This window comes from Thrips palmi, unplaced genomic scaffold (assembly GCF_012932325.1).
Source record: "Thrips palmi isolate BJ-2018 unplaced genomic scaffold, TpBJ-2018v1 HiC_scaffold_10, whole genome shotgun sequence".
Lineage (NCBI taxonomy): Eukaryota > Metazoa > Arthropoda > Insecta > Thysanoptera > Thripidae > Thrips > Thrips palmi.
Window position 1 is genome coordinate 12,175,050 of NW_023144621.1, and position 13,985 is coordinate 12,189,034.

General features: G+C 59.8%; 1 protein-coding gene across 1 annotated transcript; it reads right to left on the reverse strand.

Moving 5' to 3' along the window:
* Nucleotides 1–519: 519 nt before the first annotated feature.
* LOC117638972 lies at nt 520–13,734 on the reverse strand. The gene is made up of 5 exons (XM_034374227.1): nt 13,546–13,734; nt 13,290–13,466; nt 2,156–2,201; nt 1,954–2,046; nt 520–1,087 (listed from the first exon to the last, which is right to left on the reverse strand). Exons 1-5 carry the CDS (start codon nt 13,732–13,734, stop codon nt 966–968), a joined length of 627 nt encoding a protein of 208 aa, XP_034230118.1. The 3' UTR covers nt 520–965.
* Nucleotides 13,735–13,985: the final 251 nt, after the last annotated feature.

Here is a 13,985-nt window from a genome sequence, read left to right on the forward strand (position 1 = left end):
GTAACGGCACAAGCGGAAACACCATCGGGAACCCCATTGGGAGCCCCGTATAAAAATGGAAATGAGTTGACACGCCGCAATGGCCTGTATCATCGGCCGGGCTGCGAGGGAACTACTTGGTGGCGGCAAGGGCCGCACACGTATGTCTCTCGTGCGTCGCCAATAAAATTGATCTTCCAGAACGGCCCTTCGGAGAGCGTGCGCGGCGCGCGGCAGCGGATGGCGTCATTTTGCACAGCACCTCGCAGCAGACTGGTTCCGAGAGTCGCTCTGTCTCTCTCGCATCTGGGCTACGCCCCATGAGTGCGAGAGAGACAGAGTGATCTCGGAATCAGTCTGCAGATCACCTCGTGCAGAGCGCACGGCACGCGGAGACGTGATCTCGTTGCGGCGCCAACGAAGTGGACTCGGTGGAGTCGGATGGGTTTGAATCCGGAAACGGACAAATCACGCATGGGCTTCCTTCAGAGCGAGGTTAACAAAGTTTGTTTATTACATAACGTTTGATCGAGTAGAATTGAAACAACAATAATTATCGTAGTTTACATTGGCAAACAGAGAGTAACGATAAATTTTACAATCACATAACATGGCGGCGAGCAATAATACATACATATTTACACATTTTACTACAAGTTTGGAGAAGCCCTATTTGTCCCACGGACAAAAATATGATACAGAGTGCCTTTCACTATACCCGTATATGTACAGAAGAAGTTCGACGCCACAGAGCGCGGGCGAAGCACACTTTAACGAATGAATTTACTATTTACAACATCAGTAGAAACGGCAAGGTTTAGACTAGACCACCTGTTGAAAAACAAAATTAACAAATCCTAATTGAGTATGCTCTATATTATTGCTTTTCTGTAAAGCTCCCTGGACACAAGAATGAGTGATTCATAATGATACAAAGCACTTGTTTGTAAGTCTGCCGTCCCGCGCCAGCCGGCTGGCGAGGGGCTTCAGGGCGCCAGCTTGGCCTCGGCGGGCGAGAGGCTGGCTGGCGGCAGCAGCGGCCCGTAGATCTGGTGGCAGGTGGTGCAGTCCACGCCCATCTTGAAGGGCTGCAGCGGGTCGCGGCCGTCTGGAAGGCACAGACACTGTCAGACAGGCCAAAGGGCGCAAATATTGCCCCACTTCCTCGTTCCCCGTGAAAGGCAGGGGGCCGCCAAAGGCGTCGCCAAATCCGCCATTAGCCGCGTGACCAGCGCGCCGTCTCTCTCGCACTCGTGGCGCCGCGCGGCACGCACCGCGGCACGCACCGCGGCACGCAGCGCGGCACGCACCGCGGGGACGCGAGAGAGACAGAGCGCTGTGGGGCTCTGCAGCCGGCCGGGCCGGCGCCGCAAAGGGTCGGCCCTTAATTGGGGATTTGGGGGATCGCATGCAAAGGGCCGAGCGAAGGGAGCGGCGGAAGGGCCCTCTTTGAGAGTCGTCGCGTCTTCGCGACAAAAGTGACGCGTGCGTCGCTGTGCGTCACCACGGTGAATGGAGGGCGAGAGAGAGGGACTGCGCAGGTGGGCCAACATGAAGAGCGTGGTTCTCGGTCTGTGGGGTCCTTCGGCTCGAGGCCGAGACCCAAGGCCGGCGGCACGGCCGGAGTCGGAACTACCGAGTGGAACTAGCGTGCCGTACCGCGTACCGCACCCCCCTTTGAAGGCCGTGGCGGCGACAACGTCATTTACAACTTCTAATCCGCACCGTTCCTCAACTCTGAGGCCCTCTCTCTCTCCATTCACCGCGGCGAACACACCGCCGGTTTGAATTCTCAATTAATTGAGCGCCGTTTAAGTCGGCTTAGGTCGCCATCGAATTGCCGCGAGCCATTACTCCGCGGTCTCCATCGGGATGGGGCACTCCTCATTCTGTCTCTCTCGCCCCGACGGTGCACTCGCGAGAGCGAGAGAGACAGAGCGAGGAGTGTGGGCAGGGCCTCACCCAGGACCTCACCTCTTAGCAGGTGCAGGTGGCGGTACAGGTGCTCCTGCCGCCGCTCCAGGGACAGCCTCGCCGTGGCCACCGCCCACAGGCCCTCCTCGCCGACTGCAACACAAAAATTACAAAATTTAAAAAAATATGTAAAATATTTTAAAAAATTTTAAAAAATTTTCTTTTTGAAATTGAATTGCTAGCTCTTTCGATGACTACTCACTTTCAGGCGTGAGGGGCCGGATGTGCGCGTGAGGCTTCGGGGAAACCTGAAACAAGCGAAGGCAATCGGTTAGACTGGCTGGAGCGGGCTGGAGCGGGCGCCCGGCGGGTAGGCACCACGCGCACACCCGTGCGCGGCGGCCCGTGGCGCTGCCTACCCGCCGGGCGCTATTGCCAGCGCCAGCGCCAGTGCCGGGCCGCCACGCACAGTTAACTGGAGCGTTTGAACGGGCGGCGCTATCTGATGTGGCACGGTCTGGCCGGGCCTGGCTGGGTCTGGCCGGCGGCAGTGCACCACCACACGACAGACGGCCCGTACAAGTGTCACGTAACGAGGCGATCGACGAGCTCACGACGAATCCGACGCTCGGATAGCGCACTAGAAAGATCGCTGTTTTGAACTCAGTTGTTTCTTCGCCCCGTTGCAGCTGGTTCTTAGCCAAGACACCAAGGCAACCAAGGCCGCGCTGCGTTGTGGCGATTCATTAGACGGCCGCTCAGTTTGGCCCGGCCGATGCATGCACGGCATGCAGGGCGCCCCGTTGGTCAATACGGCCCGGCACGGCCCGGCTCCAGGCTTCGGCTATTTCCACTCCGACATGCGAGGCGTGCCGGGCCGTGCCGGGCCGTGCCGGGCACGCCGCGCTGTCCCCAATAATAAACACTCCACGCGTATCGCCGGTCCCGCATCGCGTTCCGAGGTGATAAAATAGTAAAGGACTCAAAGGACCCCACCCCGTTGCCATCGGCCCCCAAAACGCAGCGAGGTCATCAGTTTTTTTTTCGACAGTGGGGGAAGCACACAAATAACACAACTAACTCCGGTACATACCGGTTCAACATTTTCAGTTTGGACCCACTTTAGTCGGCTTCCTCGACAGTCGTTTTCGAGGCTCCCCGCCGCTGACTTTAAAAGGAAGTTGGTGCCTCCGGAGAGGGGCGCACACCGTGAGCTTCTTCCGGGCGCCTCCGCGCGCAACGCGCGTCGCACAGCATTTCGGCAGTCGACACATTCGCGGCCGCGTCTAGTGTGCGTGTGTGTGGGTGTGTGTGTTGGTGTGTATTTACGCGTGCATATTTGTGTGGGCGCGTGTGTGAGTTGCGCAAGGCGAAAGGGGATGTCGGAACTGATACGCGGTGTGCCGAATGTATAGAGCGTTCACAGGCAAGTGAATAATTGAAAACCCTCCCCAGCTTTGCTCCCCTCCTCCCCCTTCCCTCTCCCGACCTCATAATGCTTATTTTGCACGCAGTTCGGGCGCCGCGCTTCGTTTCGGTTTCAGGTGAATGAATGGGGGATTTGCCGGTGGCGGTCGGTGGGCGCGCGGTGCCATGGCGGTGCCGCACACGGCCAGCACCACGCGCTCCACGCTCCGCACTCCGCACTCCGCACTCCGCGCGCTCAAAGCGGGGAAGGAAACATTTTTCGTTTTGATCCGCTAATCAAGAGCACCGCGACCGTCGCTCGCGCGTCGCTCTTCCTCCACGGATTAATGGTACGGTGTGCTTAAGCGCCGCCCTCTTGTTTTTGCTGTTTAAACCAGGGGGGAAGAAGAAGAAGAAGAAGAAGAAGAAGAAGAAGAAGAAGAAGAAGAAGAAGAAGAAGAAGAAGAAGAAGAAGAAGAAGAAGAAGAAGAAGAAGAAGAAGAAGAAGAAGAAGAAGAAGAAGCAAGAAAGCGTTCCGGTTCATCAAGGTCGCCACGGCGGCCCTTCTTAGAAGCATGTCGTTGTGCCTTGCTCGTGCCACACACGGTGTTTGCCTGTGTCCTCCATAAGAACCGCGATGAATCGAAAAGAAGTGACAGAACGCGACCGGCATGAGGTAAACAGAGAGAGATTGTGTGTGTGTGTGTGTGAGTGTCCTTTCGGTCAAACAGGTGCAAGTGCGAGGGGCGAGGAGGTAATCATAAGTGTAATCGTCTCTATCTCTCCACGGCCAAATGACGGGGCGGCACGGATTGCTGGGGGGATGAGGGAGGGAGAGAGAGAGAAAGAGAGAGAGAGAGAGAGAGAGAGAGAGAGAGAGAGAGAGAGAGAGAGAGAGAGAGAGAGAAGGCCGCCAGTAAGCCCGAGTCGACAGATGCCGAGATATCTATCTGCCAGTGTTAAAGCCGCGGCCGCTGGGGACCGCCGGGGACTGCTTGCACCGCGCCGTGACCTTCTCCCCTCCCTTACCTTCTCCTCCCCTCCCTTCCCCTCCACGTCCTTCACGCCGTCCTTGCCCTCCTTCCACCCGCCCATTCAAAACTGTAAATTGACCATCAGCGGGGTTAAATGTAGATACAGTGCTGTTATTACACACCGTATGGCTGCTTAGAACGATTTAAAAAGAGGTCTTCAGACATCCTCCACACGGCGAAGGGGTCACTCTCGGCCTTGTCATGGACTTCACCCAATAAAGGCGTTTCTGGAACCAAAATAATGTTCTTGCCATCAGTGAATTTTCTTGACACATCCAAGAAAATTCAATTATGACAAGTAAATTATCTATTGGTTCAAGAAACGTCCTCTTTGGGTGTTTATCGAGGTGAAAACACCCTAACACCCTAGCCCAAACCGAAGAGGCAGTGCACTCGGCCACGGTGCAGTGCGTCTGGTTGGAGATGACAGCAACGCTAACGACGTTTTAGAACGAGTTTTCCCGGCCGCACCACGACACGGAAAAGCTTCCGCCCCGTGTTCCTTCACAGGCCGTCGTCGTCCCAGCACGGCCAGGAGCGCCAGGACAGGGCAGGGCGCTCCCCTTTCCAGAAAACTGTGTGTTATTTGTCGTTCCGACGTGCGGCGCTGCGAAGAGTGGCCACGGGTCATTGCCGCGACGAGCCGCACCTGCCACCCGCCGCGCCGCGCCTCGCCCGAGCATCGGCCGTTCAAGTCTCCCGGGAGAGCGAGCGAGACGGCGCATATTGCACGCTCAAAACACGGCAGTTCCGCAGCGCGGTGTTTCCCGGCCGACGATGACGATCGCGCGCTGAGAAAAACAAAAACAAAAAACGATCGCCTGTCGATTTTACTTAACGACCGCCACGCTTAATGACACCTCGGTACGTCGCGTGCGCCGTAACACGACACGCGCCACTCCACACACACACGAGCGAGTCCGTGAGCGCACGCACACAGACACACACAAGACACCTGATTGCCCCCGACAAACCTCTCCCGCCAGTTTGTAACGACCGCCATTGGCATCGGCAGTGACGTCATTGGAATTTGAATAAGTCTCCCTCCACGCGCCATTCGCCGCCTAGGATTGCATCGTTTGCCGTAACGTCCCACGCCCACGCCAGCGGGGCAGCGGGGCGCAGCGGGGCCCTTCCGCAGGCGTCCTTCTCTCCCACACGCGGAGCAACCCCTTACGAAGACCTCTCTCGCGCACACACGCTCGCCCCGCCTCCGCGCTCGCTCTGCCTGGTTCTGCCCTTCTACGCCCCCCCCCCCTCTCTCTCTCCCGCCCCTGGCGGAACCGACCTCTTCTTTCATTACTCCGGCCGTCTCGTCGCCGCGAAACGAATGTTATTTATCCTGGTGAGTGCGAAACTTAAGATTGGGTCGTCTGGGAGAGAAATGTGGCACCGCCGGCGCGGCCAGACAAACGGCTGCGACGAGCCGCCGCCCGCCTGCCCTCCTCGTGTAGTTTTCTCCTTCTTGTCGTTTCTGTTTTTGTTTTTCGGAGAGCGCGCGTGTCGTGTACAGTGTAGCAGTGTAAGTGGGCCAACCAGCTTCGGTGGTGGTGGCTACACCGCAATCACGCTGCACGACGGAGGATAATCGACAATTGACAGCGTGTGTGTAATGGTCGACCCATCGCGTAGAAAGAAGCAGAAGCAGAAGAAGAAGAAGAAGAAGAAGAAGAAGAAGAAGAAGAAGAAGAAGAAGAAGAAGAAGAAGAAGAAGAAGAAGAAGAAGAAGAAAGAAGGAGAAGAGCGTCCACACTGATTCAATCGCCGTGTGCGTTATTGCCCTGTTATTCGGCTGTTATTCCCCGCGCTGCCGCTCCACGCCTCTCCCCGGGGAGGTGGCGAGTGGCGGCGCGGCGGCGTGGCGGCGTGGCGGTGCACTGGATGGGGACCGCGGACCGCGGGCCGCCCTGACGGATGACCGGCACGAAGCAGTGCCAAGCAGTGCGAAGCGGAGCGAAGCAGCAGCCGCGGATTCCGTGCGGCAGCGCTCCCGTCGCTCTGTCTCTCTCGCACTCGAGGGACGACCCGAGCGGGTGCGACAAAGACAGAGCGCTGCAACGCCGCCGAGCGGAATCGGCCTGTGCCCCAAGAATCATCAAAAATAGAGGCGCGCTCAATGGCGGCGCCGAGTTGCTTGGAGCCGGTGGAGCGGCCCCATTCAACGTGTGCAAAGATGGGCGAGCGCCTGCAGTCAAACACAGGAGTCGCTCCGCCGCGGCTTTCACAAATTCATTTTCCAGTAATCCTCGCGCTGCTCGCGGTTAACAATTCACGAACGCCCGACGGCGCGGCAGAAGCACCAGCAGCGGGGCCGCCGCGCCCGCCTGGCCGCGCCGCCCCCACGCCGCCCCACGCCACAGACAATTAGATTTAATTGAAAAGAGTCTAAATTAAGCTTTTAAGAGCAGCTTTTACCTGTGAGATGTTGGCACATCATTAACTAAGCACGGCGTCTCGGTGCGTGTGGCGGTGCTCGAGTTGGCGTTGGCTCTGCAAATGTTTCCCCGGTCCAGCGTCACGGCCCGCTTGTTAGCGGCCACGTGCACGTGGTGCTCGCGGTGCACCCCTGAAGCTGCGCCACGCGCCGCCACCACTGCCAGCGTGCTTCCCACGAGGCGAGAGATGGGAGCGGCCAGGTGAGGGCACTCCCCCCATGGCGCACAGTCAGAAAGGAGTGCCCATACTACTGCGACCCCCGCACGTTCGATGGAATGATCGAAAGCTAGAAATGCAGCCATCCTTTCCCCGGCCGGTCTGCGGCGGTGGCCCGGTTTCGTTTGCGCTGAATTAAAAGCTATTACGCGATTGTCCCTCGATGTTTGCCCGGCCGTGCGTGCGCTGGCGTGCGCCGCCGCGCCATTGTGTCCGTTCAAATACTGAAAAGGGAAGGCCCCGCGACCGGGCCGGGCCGCGCGGAGGCACGGCCAGGCACGGCCAGGCACGGCCAGGCACGGCCAGGCGAGGCCGTGTTTCAGATTCGTTTTGCGATTCGGCGTCGCCATATGGCCGCAGTTAACCACCTGCGCCGCGCGACACGACGAGCACGGCCATGGTTTTGAATTCCGGGTGATGACCGGACGGGCACGGAATGAAATGGACGAGGAAGGGTACGAGTCGCGACGAACCTCTTGGCCGCCGGGCCTCAAGAGCTGAAGGCTGAGCGCTGAGGCGGCCGCTGTCACTGCCCGGCCCGAGGCCCGGACGGACGGCCCGCCGGATTCAAAAGGGCAAGATCAAATTTTAATTTTGCACGACGAGCCACCCTGGCGCCCTGCCGCCCTGGCGCCGCGGTGCTCAGACAAAACGGTTCAAAGTACAAAATGACACAAAGACGGCGCGCCCCGCCCGTTTAAGAATACGACTCCATTTATATTAAAGGCCGCGGGGACACCGGGGATTACCATTTGGTAATTCCTTTTTTGTTTCGGCGTGGTGCCTTGGTGCCTCGGTCTCGTCAAGCGCGTGCCGGCCGTGCCTCGTCGCGGAGCCTCCTCGGTTTAGGTCCTCGGTCGCCAGATTAATGGTCATGCACTGCATGCCGTCTCATTACCGGCCCGTGCGGTCCCGAAGGAGGGACAGCACGGCGTTCCAATCAACCTTGGGCCGACCATCCATCAAGCGGCCGAGCGCACTTTCACGCCTATCCTCCGGCGTCGTGGTTTCTGCTTCTCTAGGGTAAGCCTAGCCGTATGCTGGAATGCAAACTGCGCTTCAGTTTTACCAGCGTGCCCGTCCAGGCCCCGTAGTGGCCGCCCAGCGAGCGACGCGCGAGGAACAACCCAGAGAACGGCCGAGGGCTGGCCGAGGGAGCAAGCCGCCCGCGCGTCCATAAAAAAGGACCGACTTTTGCCATTTAATTCCCCCAATCTCCCAATCGAGTCCGTAATTATTCTGTCTCGTCCCATCAGGAGACTGACCGGCGCACGGCGCACCGCCGCCTCGTTTGCGTGCCGCCGTGTCACCGTGTCGCTCCAACACCTCGCGCTCCCAAGTGGGGCAGGTTAGCGCAGCGGTAAATTGCGTGCCGGTGGACAGACAGACCCCGGGATCAAACACTAATCTTGCTCTTGATTTTTCTTTTCATTTTATTTTTGTTTACAGAAACTAATTACTGTCAGTGAATGGCACTCGCGATTAGGAATCAAAACGTTATGCGCTCTTGAAAACTCGGTGCAAACGGCCTGGGTTCAAGTCCCATCCTTGTTTTCTTTTTCGCGAGCCGCGCCTTGCGGGTGCCTCCGCGAAGTCACGGTGTGGCGTCACGCCGGTACCCAACATGAAGCCAATGAGCCAGGCGGGCAGGGCGGGCAGGCAGCCTGTCCCCCGGCAGTGAAGCGCCGCGCCAGCCGCGCCAGCCACCCTCCACTACTTGCCACGCTCCGCCGCCCCGCTCCCCTCCCCTCCCCCTCCCCCTGCCGGATTGAATGTGTCGGCGAGTAATAGAGAGGCACCGACCGTGACGTCACTTGGACGCGCCCGCCGCGTTGCCAAACAAGTCGTTGGCTGCACTCATGCCAACACGCGTCAAAAACACCGCGCACCCCGAATTCGCGTTCCGGTGCTCGGCCACTGCCCCCAAGCGTGGACCCAGAGGTGGCAAAAGTTCTCTGCATAGCCCCCTGAAAGGTAGACGAAAAGCCGCTCTTTACCCCTTTAGAAGTGCTACTTTGGCCCTCCCTCAGACCGGCTCTGGATCCGCCACCCTCGCTGCCCTTCCACGAGCGGGTTCGCGAGTTCGATTCCCGGCGGCGCCTTCTTTTGTTTGTTTGTTGGTTTTTCCAGAGGGGTGGGGCGGAGTAACGAGCGGTGGATGGTGGCGAAGCAAAGCGAAGCAACGCGAAGCAAGAAGGTCAAGTGATGACATTTAGCGTCAATCTTTAGCGTCATACTTACACTCCACCATTTCGGGGCGTGATTGCCACCCGGGACTTGAAGGGCACCGGCCGAGGGGAGGGGGAGGGGAGGGGGTGGGGGAGGGGAGGAATTGGTGTGCGCCCGGCGAAGCGGCGAAGCGGCGAAGCCTTGGCGGCGCAAAGTGTAATGTTATGGCGGCGTGCCCCGCGTGCTGCAAGTGTAAGCAGGGCGGCCCGGGGCTCTGCCGGCCTTGGCGAGGGCGAGGGGGGCCCTCCCTGCGGGGGGTAGGGGCGGCGGAGGGCGACGGATAGCCCGGCACTCTTTTCAATCCGTTGGTCCCGGTTCGCCCCGGTTCGCCCCGCCTGCACCGTGGCCGGGCCGCCCCGATGAAGAGTCTGAAAGGGCGGCCCGCTGTACGTCATCTAGGCCTTGATCGAGTCGGGCGCTCCGCGCGTTCGGCGCGTTCCGCGGGAAGCGCGCTGCTTCGCCGCTGCAGACCGGGTAGTGGGCCCCATCCCACCGCCGCCTCCGCGCCGAGCGCGCGCAGCCAAAAAAAAATCAGTTTATTGTATCCGCAAAGCCGATTACAGCTTAGTGTGCGATTACTCTGTACGAACTGCAGCAAACTGAGTTTCCAGGCGGGTGGACAAGCCGCGCGGCCGGGCCGAGGCAGATTGGGAGGGGAGGGGGAAAGGGGGAGGGGGGCGTTCGCTCATTGCACTTTGCATCTCCCTTCCGGTGCACCTTTCACCAAAACATTTTCCCATTTTTTTTAAAAATTTGTTTTGTTTCCTGTGCGGCTTGGCTTGGGCACCACGGCGTGTACAGCACCGCCCGGCCACCCAGGACGACGGCGCGACGCACACAAACATAATTAAGTAAAAGCGAGTTGAACGAGTCATCACTCACAGGATTGTTTACCTATGTCCCCCCTGTCACACGGCCCGCCCCACCCTCTACCCCCTCCATCATTACATTACCTGTCCCGGCATTCGCCTCGGCGCGCCGTCCGCGGCGTCTGCAGACTAACGCTCTGTCTCTCTCGCACCTGTAGGGCACGCCCGATGAGTGCGAGAGAGACAGAGCGACGACTCTCGGAAGTCTGAGACGCGGCTTGCTAATCATCGGCCGGCCCGCGCTTCCGAATTCAAGTCAGGGCCGCGCGGTAACGAGGCACCGCCAGCCGGATTACACCTTGTTGGAAAAAGGCAAAAGAAATAAATAAAAATGTTTTTGACGGCGATGTGAATGTGACGGTTTTCATCCCCGCGCATGAGTATTCAATCCCGGCTCGCTGGTCCGCCGGCGGCATGTCCGCGTCTCGGCCCTCCACTCATTTTCCCGTTTTGACTCACGCTCGGCAGCGGAAAGATAATATAAGGATTTAAAATGTGATCGCGTCCTCCCCCACCCTCGGCGTGCCGACGGCCGCGCCCCGCCCGGTTTAGGTACATGTCGGGCGACCGTGCTCGGCCGGCGCGCCCTCTTGGCACGGAGACACGTAATCGGCGGCCAAACCGCGGAGCGTGAACAGTACACACATACAAACACAGACGCGCGCCGCACTGAGGCGCCGGAGCGGCACGGGGATGCCCGGTGTTGCCCTATTATCTTATCTCCCACGACAGAAAAGAGTTGTGAACCGAATCACTCACTATCCTCAGATGATCCTTTTCCATTGAACAAACTTCTTTTGAACAAACACCTTGAAAAATGCTGGATAAATGAGGGACTGCGTAGCGTGTACGCCTACCCACAGCTTTGCACGTACCGGCTCAGCCCGGGCGGCCACCGCGGCTACCCGGCTACTCCTGCCGAGGGTCACCGGTAAACAAGCCTGGACGCCGAGGCCGTGGCCGTGGTGCCGTGGCGCCGTGCCGTGGCCGTGGCGTCAAGGCTGCCTCCGGCTGACAGGTTAATCAACATGAGAGCTGCTGCGGCGCGGGGCGCACCCGGCAGGCGGCACGACCGACCCAAGCCCAGCCCGAGACCAACAAGAAGCAAAGACGACCGAGGTAAAGGAGGACACGAGAAAAGGATAGGCCTACGTCGCAATCCTTGATCGGGAGAGGCGTGCCAGGCCCGGAACAAGGCCCCCTGAGCCCCCGACCAACCACAATTCCCGTAAGGGGGTGGGAGTGAGAGAGAGAGAGAGAGATTGTTGTGTGCGAGAGAGAGTGTTTCCCGGCAGACCAGCATAGCTAGCTCAGGTCTCTCGCCTCATCTAACCCTTTGCCTCCCCGCCCGCCCCGCCCGGCCAAGGGGTCATCCGACCGTCCAGCTGCCAGCTCGCTCCCGGGATTTACTTAATCTCCTGTAATCGACAATGATGAGCATGGCCGCGTACTTACACACGCACACACACAAACATGCGCACACAACCGCTCACACCCACTCACACGCACACACACATACTAAATCGATTTCGTCGGCCACCGCGCGCCTCCCCTCCCCTCGCACCCATCGACTCTTCGGAAACCTCCACGCCCCAACATAATAATTGAGTGGTTAGACGCTGCTATCAATTAATGGTGTATAGTGCAGAGTTTAGCTCTCGCCCTCCCTCACTGTGTGTGTGTGTGTGTGTGTGTGTGTGTGTAGAGGGGGATGATGAATGGGGCACCCAAAAAGTTTGTTTCTTTAAATACCAAACCAACTAAATATTCCCATACAACTTGTCGATTTTTCTTTGTCCAATAAAAGAAACAAGTTTCTAGGAGTGTTTCCTTTGGGCGGATGTTTTGGGATCTCTGTCGCAGCGTCGCGGCAGTCGTCAATCTATTTCGACTGGAGCCACTTCTTTTCTCGTGGTCTCTCTCTCTTCATTTCACTGGAAGAGCACGGGGCCTTGCCACGCCCCGCCACCTGCACACCGCTCTCTTTTCCATTCATTGGGAATTAAAGTTGGAATGGTTGTCCCTGCGAATCAAGGTGGCTGAGAGGACGGCGTGTGTACCCCGCCCCGCCCCGCTTCGGCAGGGGACCACTCTTTCCGCCTTAAATAGTCGTTAATATGCATTAGGTAAACTTGTCGGATGGATGCCGTGATTGCCGACAACAATCGTAAGTATTCTTCGGCCGCCTCCCGCACCCCCACCCCGCCGCCGAGCCCGGCCAAGCCCGGCCGAGCCCACAGATTTGTCTCTCTCCGTCTCTCTCACCCCCATTACCAGCCGATACCAGTAGCGCGGCCCGCCACCCCTGGCGGCGCGCACCCCGCTCCCCTCTCCCTCGCCACTCGGCGCCGCTCTCGGTGTTGTCTTTATTGCTTAAAACTTGTTAATCTAAGGCCGCCTCGAGGCGTCGCGCCGCGTCGCGCTGGCTGGCGGCGTCGCCCGGTCCGGAGGTTCAGAGGTTCCGGCCTCAATTGCCTCGTTTGGCGCCATTCCGTGGCTTTGGCTCGCCGCCCGCTGATGGTCGCTCTGTCTCTCTCGCACCCGAACGGCACGCCCGCAAGTGCGAGAGAGATAGAGTGACGAAAGCGCCGTCCGGAAGGTGTTGCCGTAAACACCGGGGCGCGCGGTTCCGGTTCGGACGAGAACGCCACCGCCGCGGTGGAGGAACGCCGCGCCGGGTGGGGCGGGGCGGGGCGGGGCGGGGCGAGTGTGTGTTACTCGCGGGCAGAAGGCTGAGCCCCACAGTCCCCGTCGTAATTACTTCGGGTGGAGCAGAGCCGCAGAGAAAGCGGGAGAGAGAAAAAAGCTCCCTAGACGTATCGGCTCAGCGAGGACCTCGCCTTGCCGGCCTTGCCGGCCTCGCCTTCCGCCGCGCACGACTAGAGCACGGCGCCGAGGACACCCCAGGGGCGCGGCTGGGCGCGGCGCGGCCCGGCCCTGGCGATGCGCCTCGCTGAACCGTCCGAAAGGGACGTCGGGGCCGCGCGGGGCGGGCAGGGACTGGGCAGGGAAGGAAGGGCACTGGGACTGCCCGGGAGGAAAGGGACAGATAAAGTGTAGTGGTGGGTCACAATATACTTCCCTCCGCAAAAAAATAAATGTCGTTCACTTCAATCGCTAAACGCCGCGAATTAAACTCGGCAGGACTGTGCGTAGTAGTGCGTCCTTTCTGTTGACGGAAATGACAAAGCATCCTGCGACTCACCTGAGGCGGTTCCGCCACCCTCCCCACGGGGCTGTCCGCCACCTCCCCCAGGACGACGTCGTCGCCGTCCTCCGTGGACTCGATGTCCACGACCGCCTCCTCGTCGTCCAGGTCCTCCTGCTCTCGACTGTTGCGTCCGTCGGTGTCCACGGCGGTCATGTGAGGAGTTTCGGTGTTCTGTCGACAAAAATCAAATTTACGAGTTTCGAAAAGTTACCGTGCGATGGCTTGACCGGGACTCGAACCCGCCACTTACTGCCTCTATGAAGACGGGCTTTCTGTCTTCCTCGAGGAGCGCGGCCGGCACGTGGCCGGGGGCGGGCGCGGCGTCGTCCTGGCCGTCTGCCCGCAGGTCCCGCGAGAGGTCGGCGGGGTGGTGCAGGTCGCGGTGCATGTCGCGGTGCAGGTCACGCAGGTCGCGCAGCTCCGCGGCGGGGTCCCTCATCTCTCGGGGCTCTCGCGGCTCGCGCGGCTCGGCGGCGGCCTCGCGGGGCAGCAGCGCGGCCGGCAGCGCGGGCACCGGGAACACGGGCCGGAAGGCGGAGGAGCGGAGCGCGTCCTGATGGGCCTGGTGAGCCTGGTGAGCCTGGTGGTGGGCCTGATGGGCCTGGTGGGCCTGGTGGGCCTGGTGTGGCGGCAGCAGCGCGTTGGCCCACGCGCGCGGCACCATGCCTGGAGCATCAAACGAAAAACACG

Bases quoted from the DNA above. Each gene is read 5' to 3' on its own strand.
- LOC117638972 (XM_034374227.1), bottom strand. From the start codon at position 13,734: ATGAGGGACCCCGCCGCGGAGCTGCGCGACCTGCGTGACCTGCACCGC. The intron at 13,467-13,545 runs GTAAGTGGCGGG...TTTTGTCGACAG, and splicing joins AGCCCGTCTTCATAGAGGCA to AACACCGAAACTCCTCACAT. The intron at 2,202-13,289 runs GTGAGTCGCAGG...CGCTTGTTTCAG, and splicing joins GGGTGGCGGAACCGCCTCAG to GTTTCCCCGAAGCCTCACGC.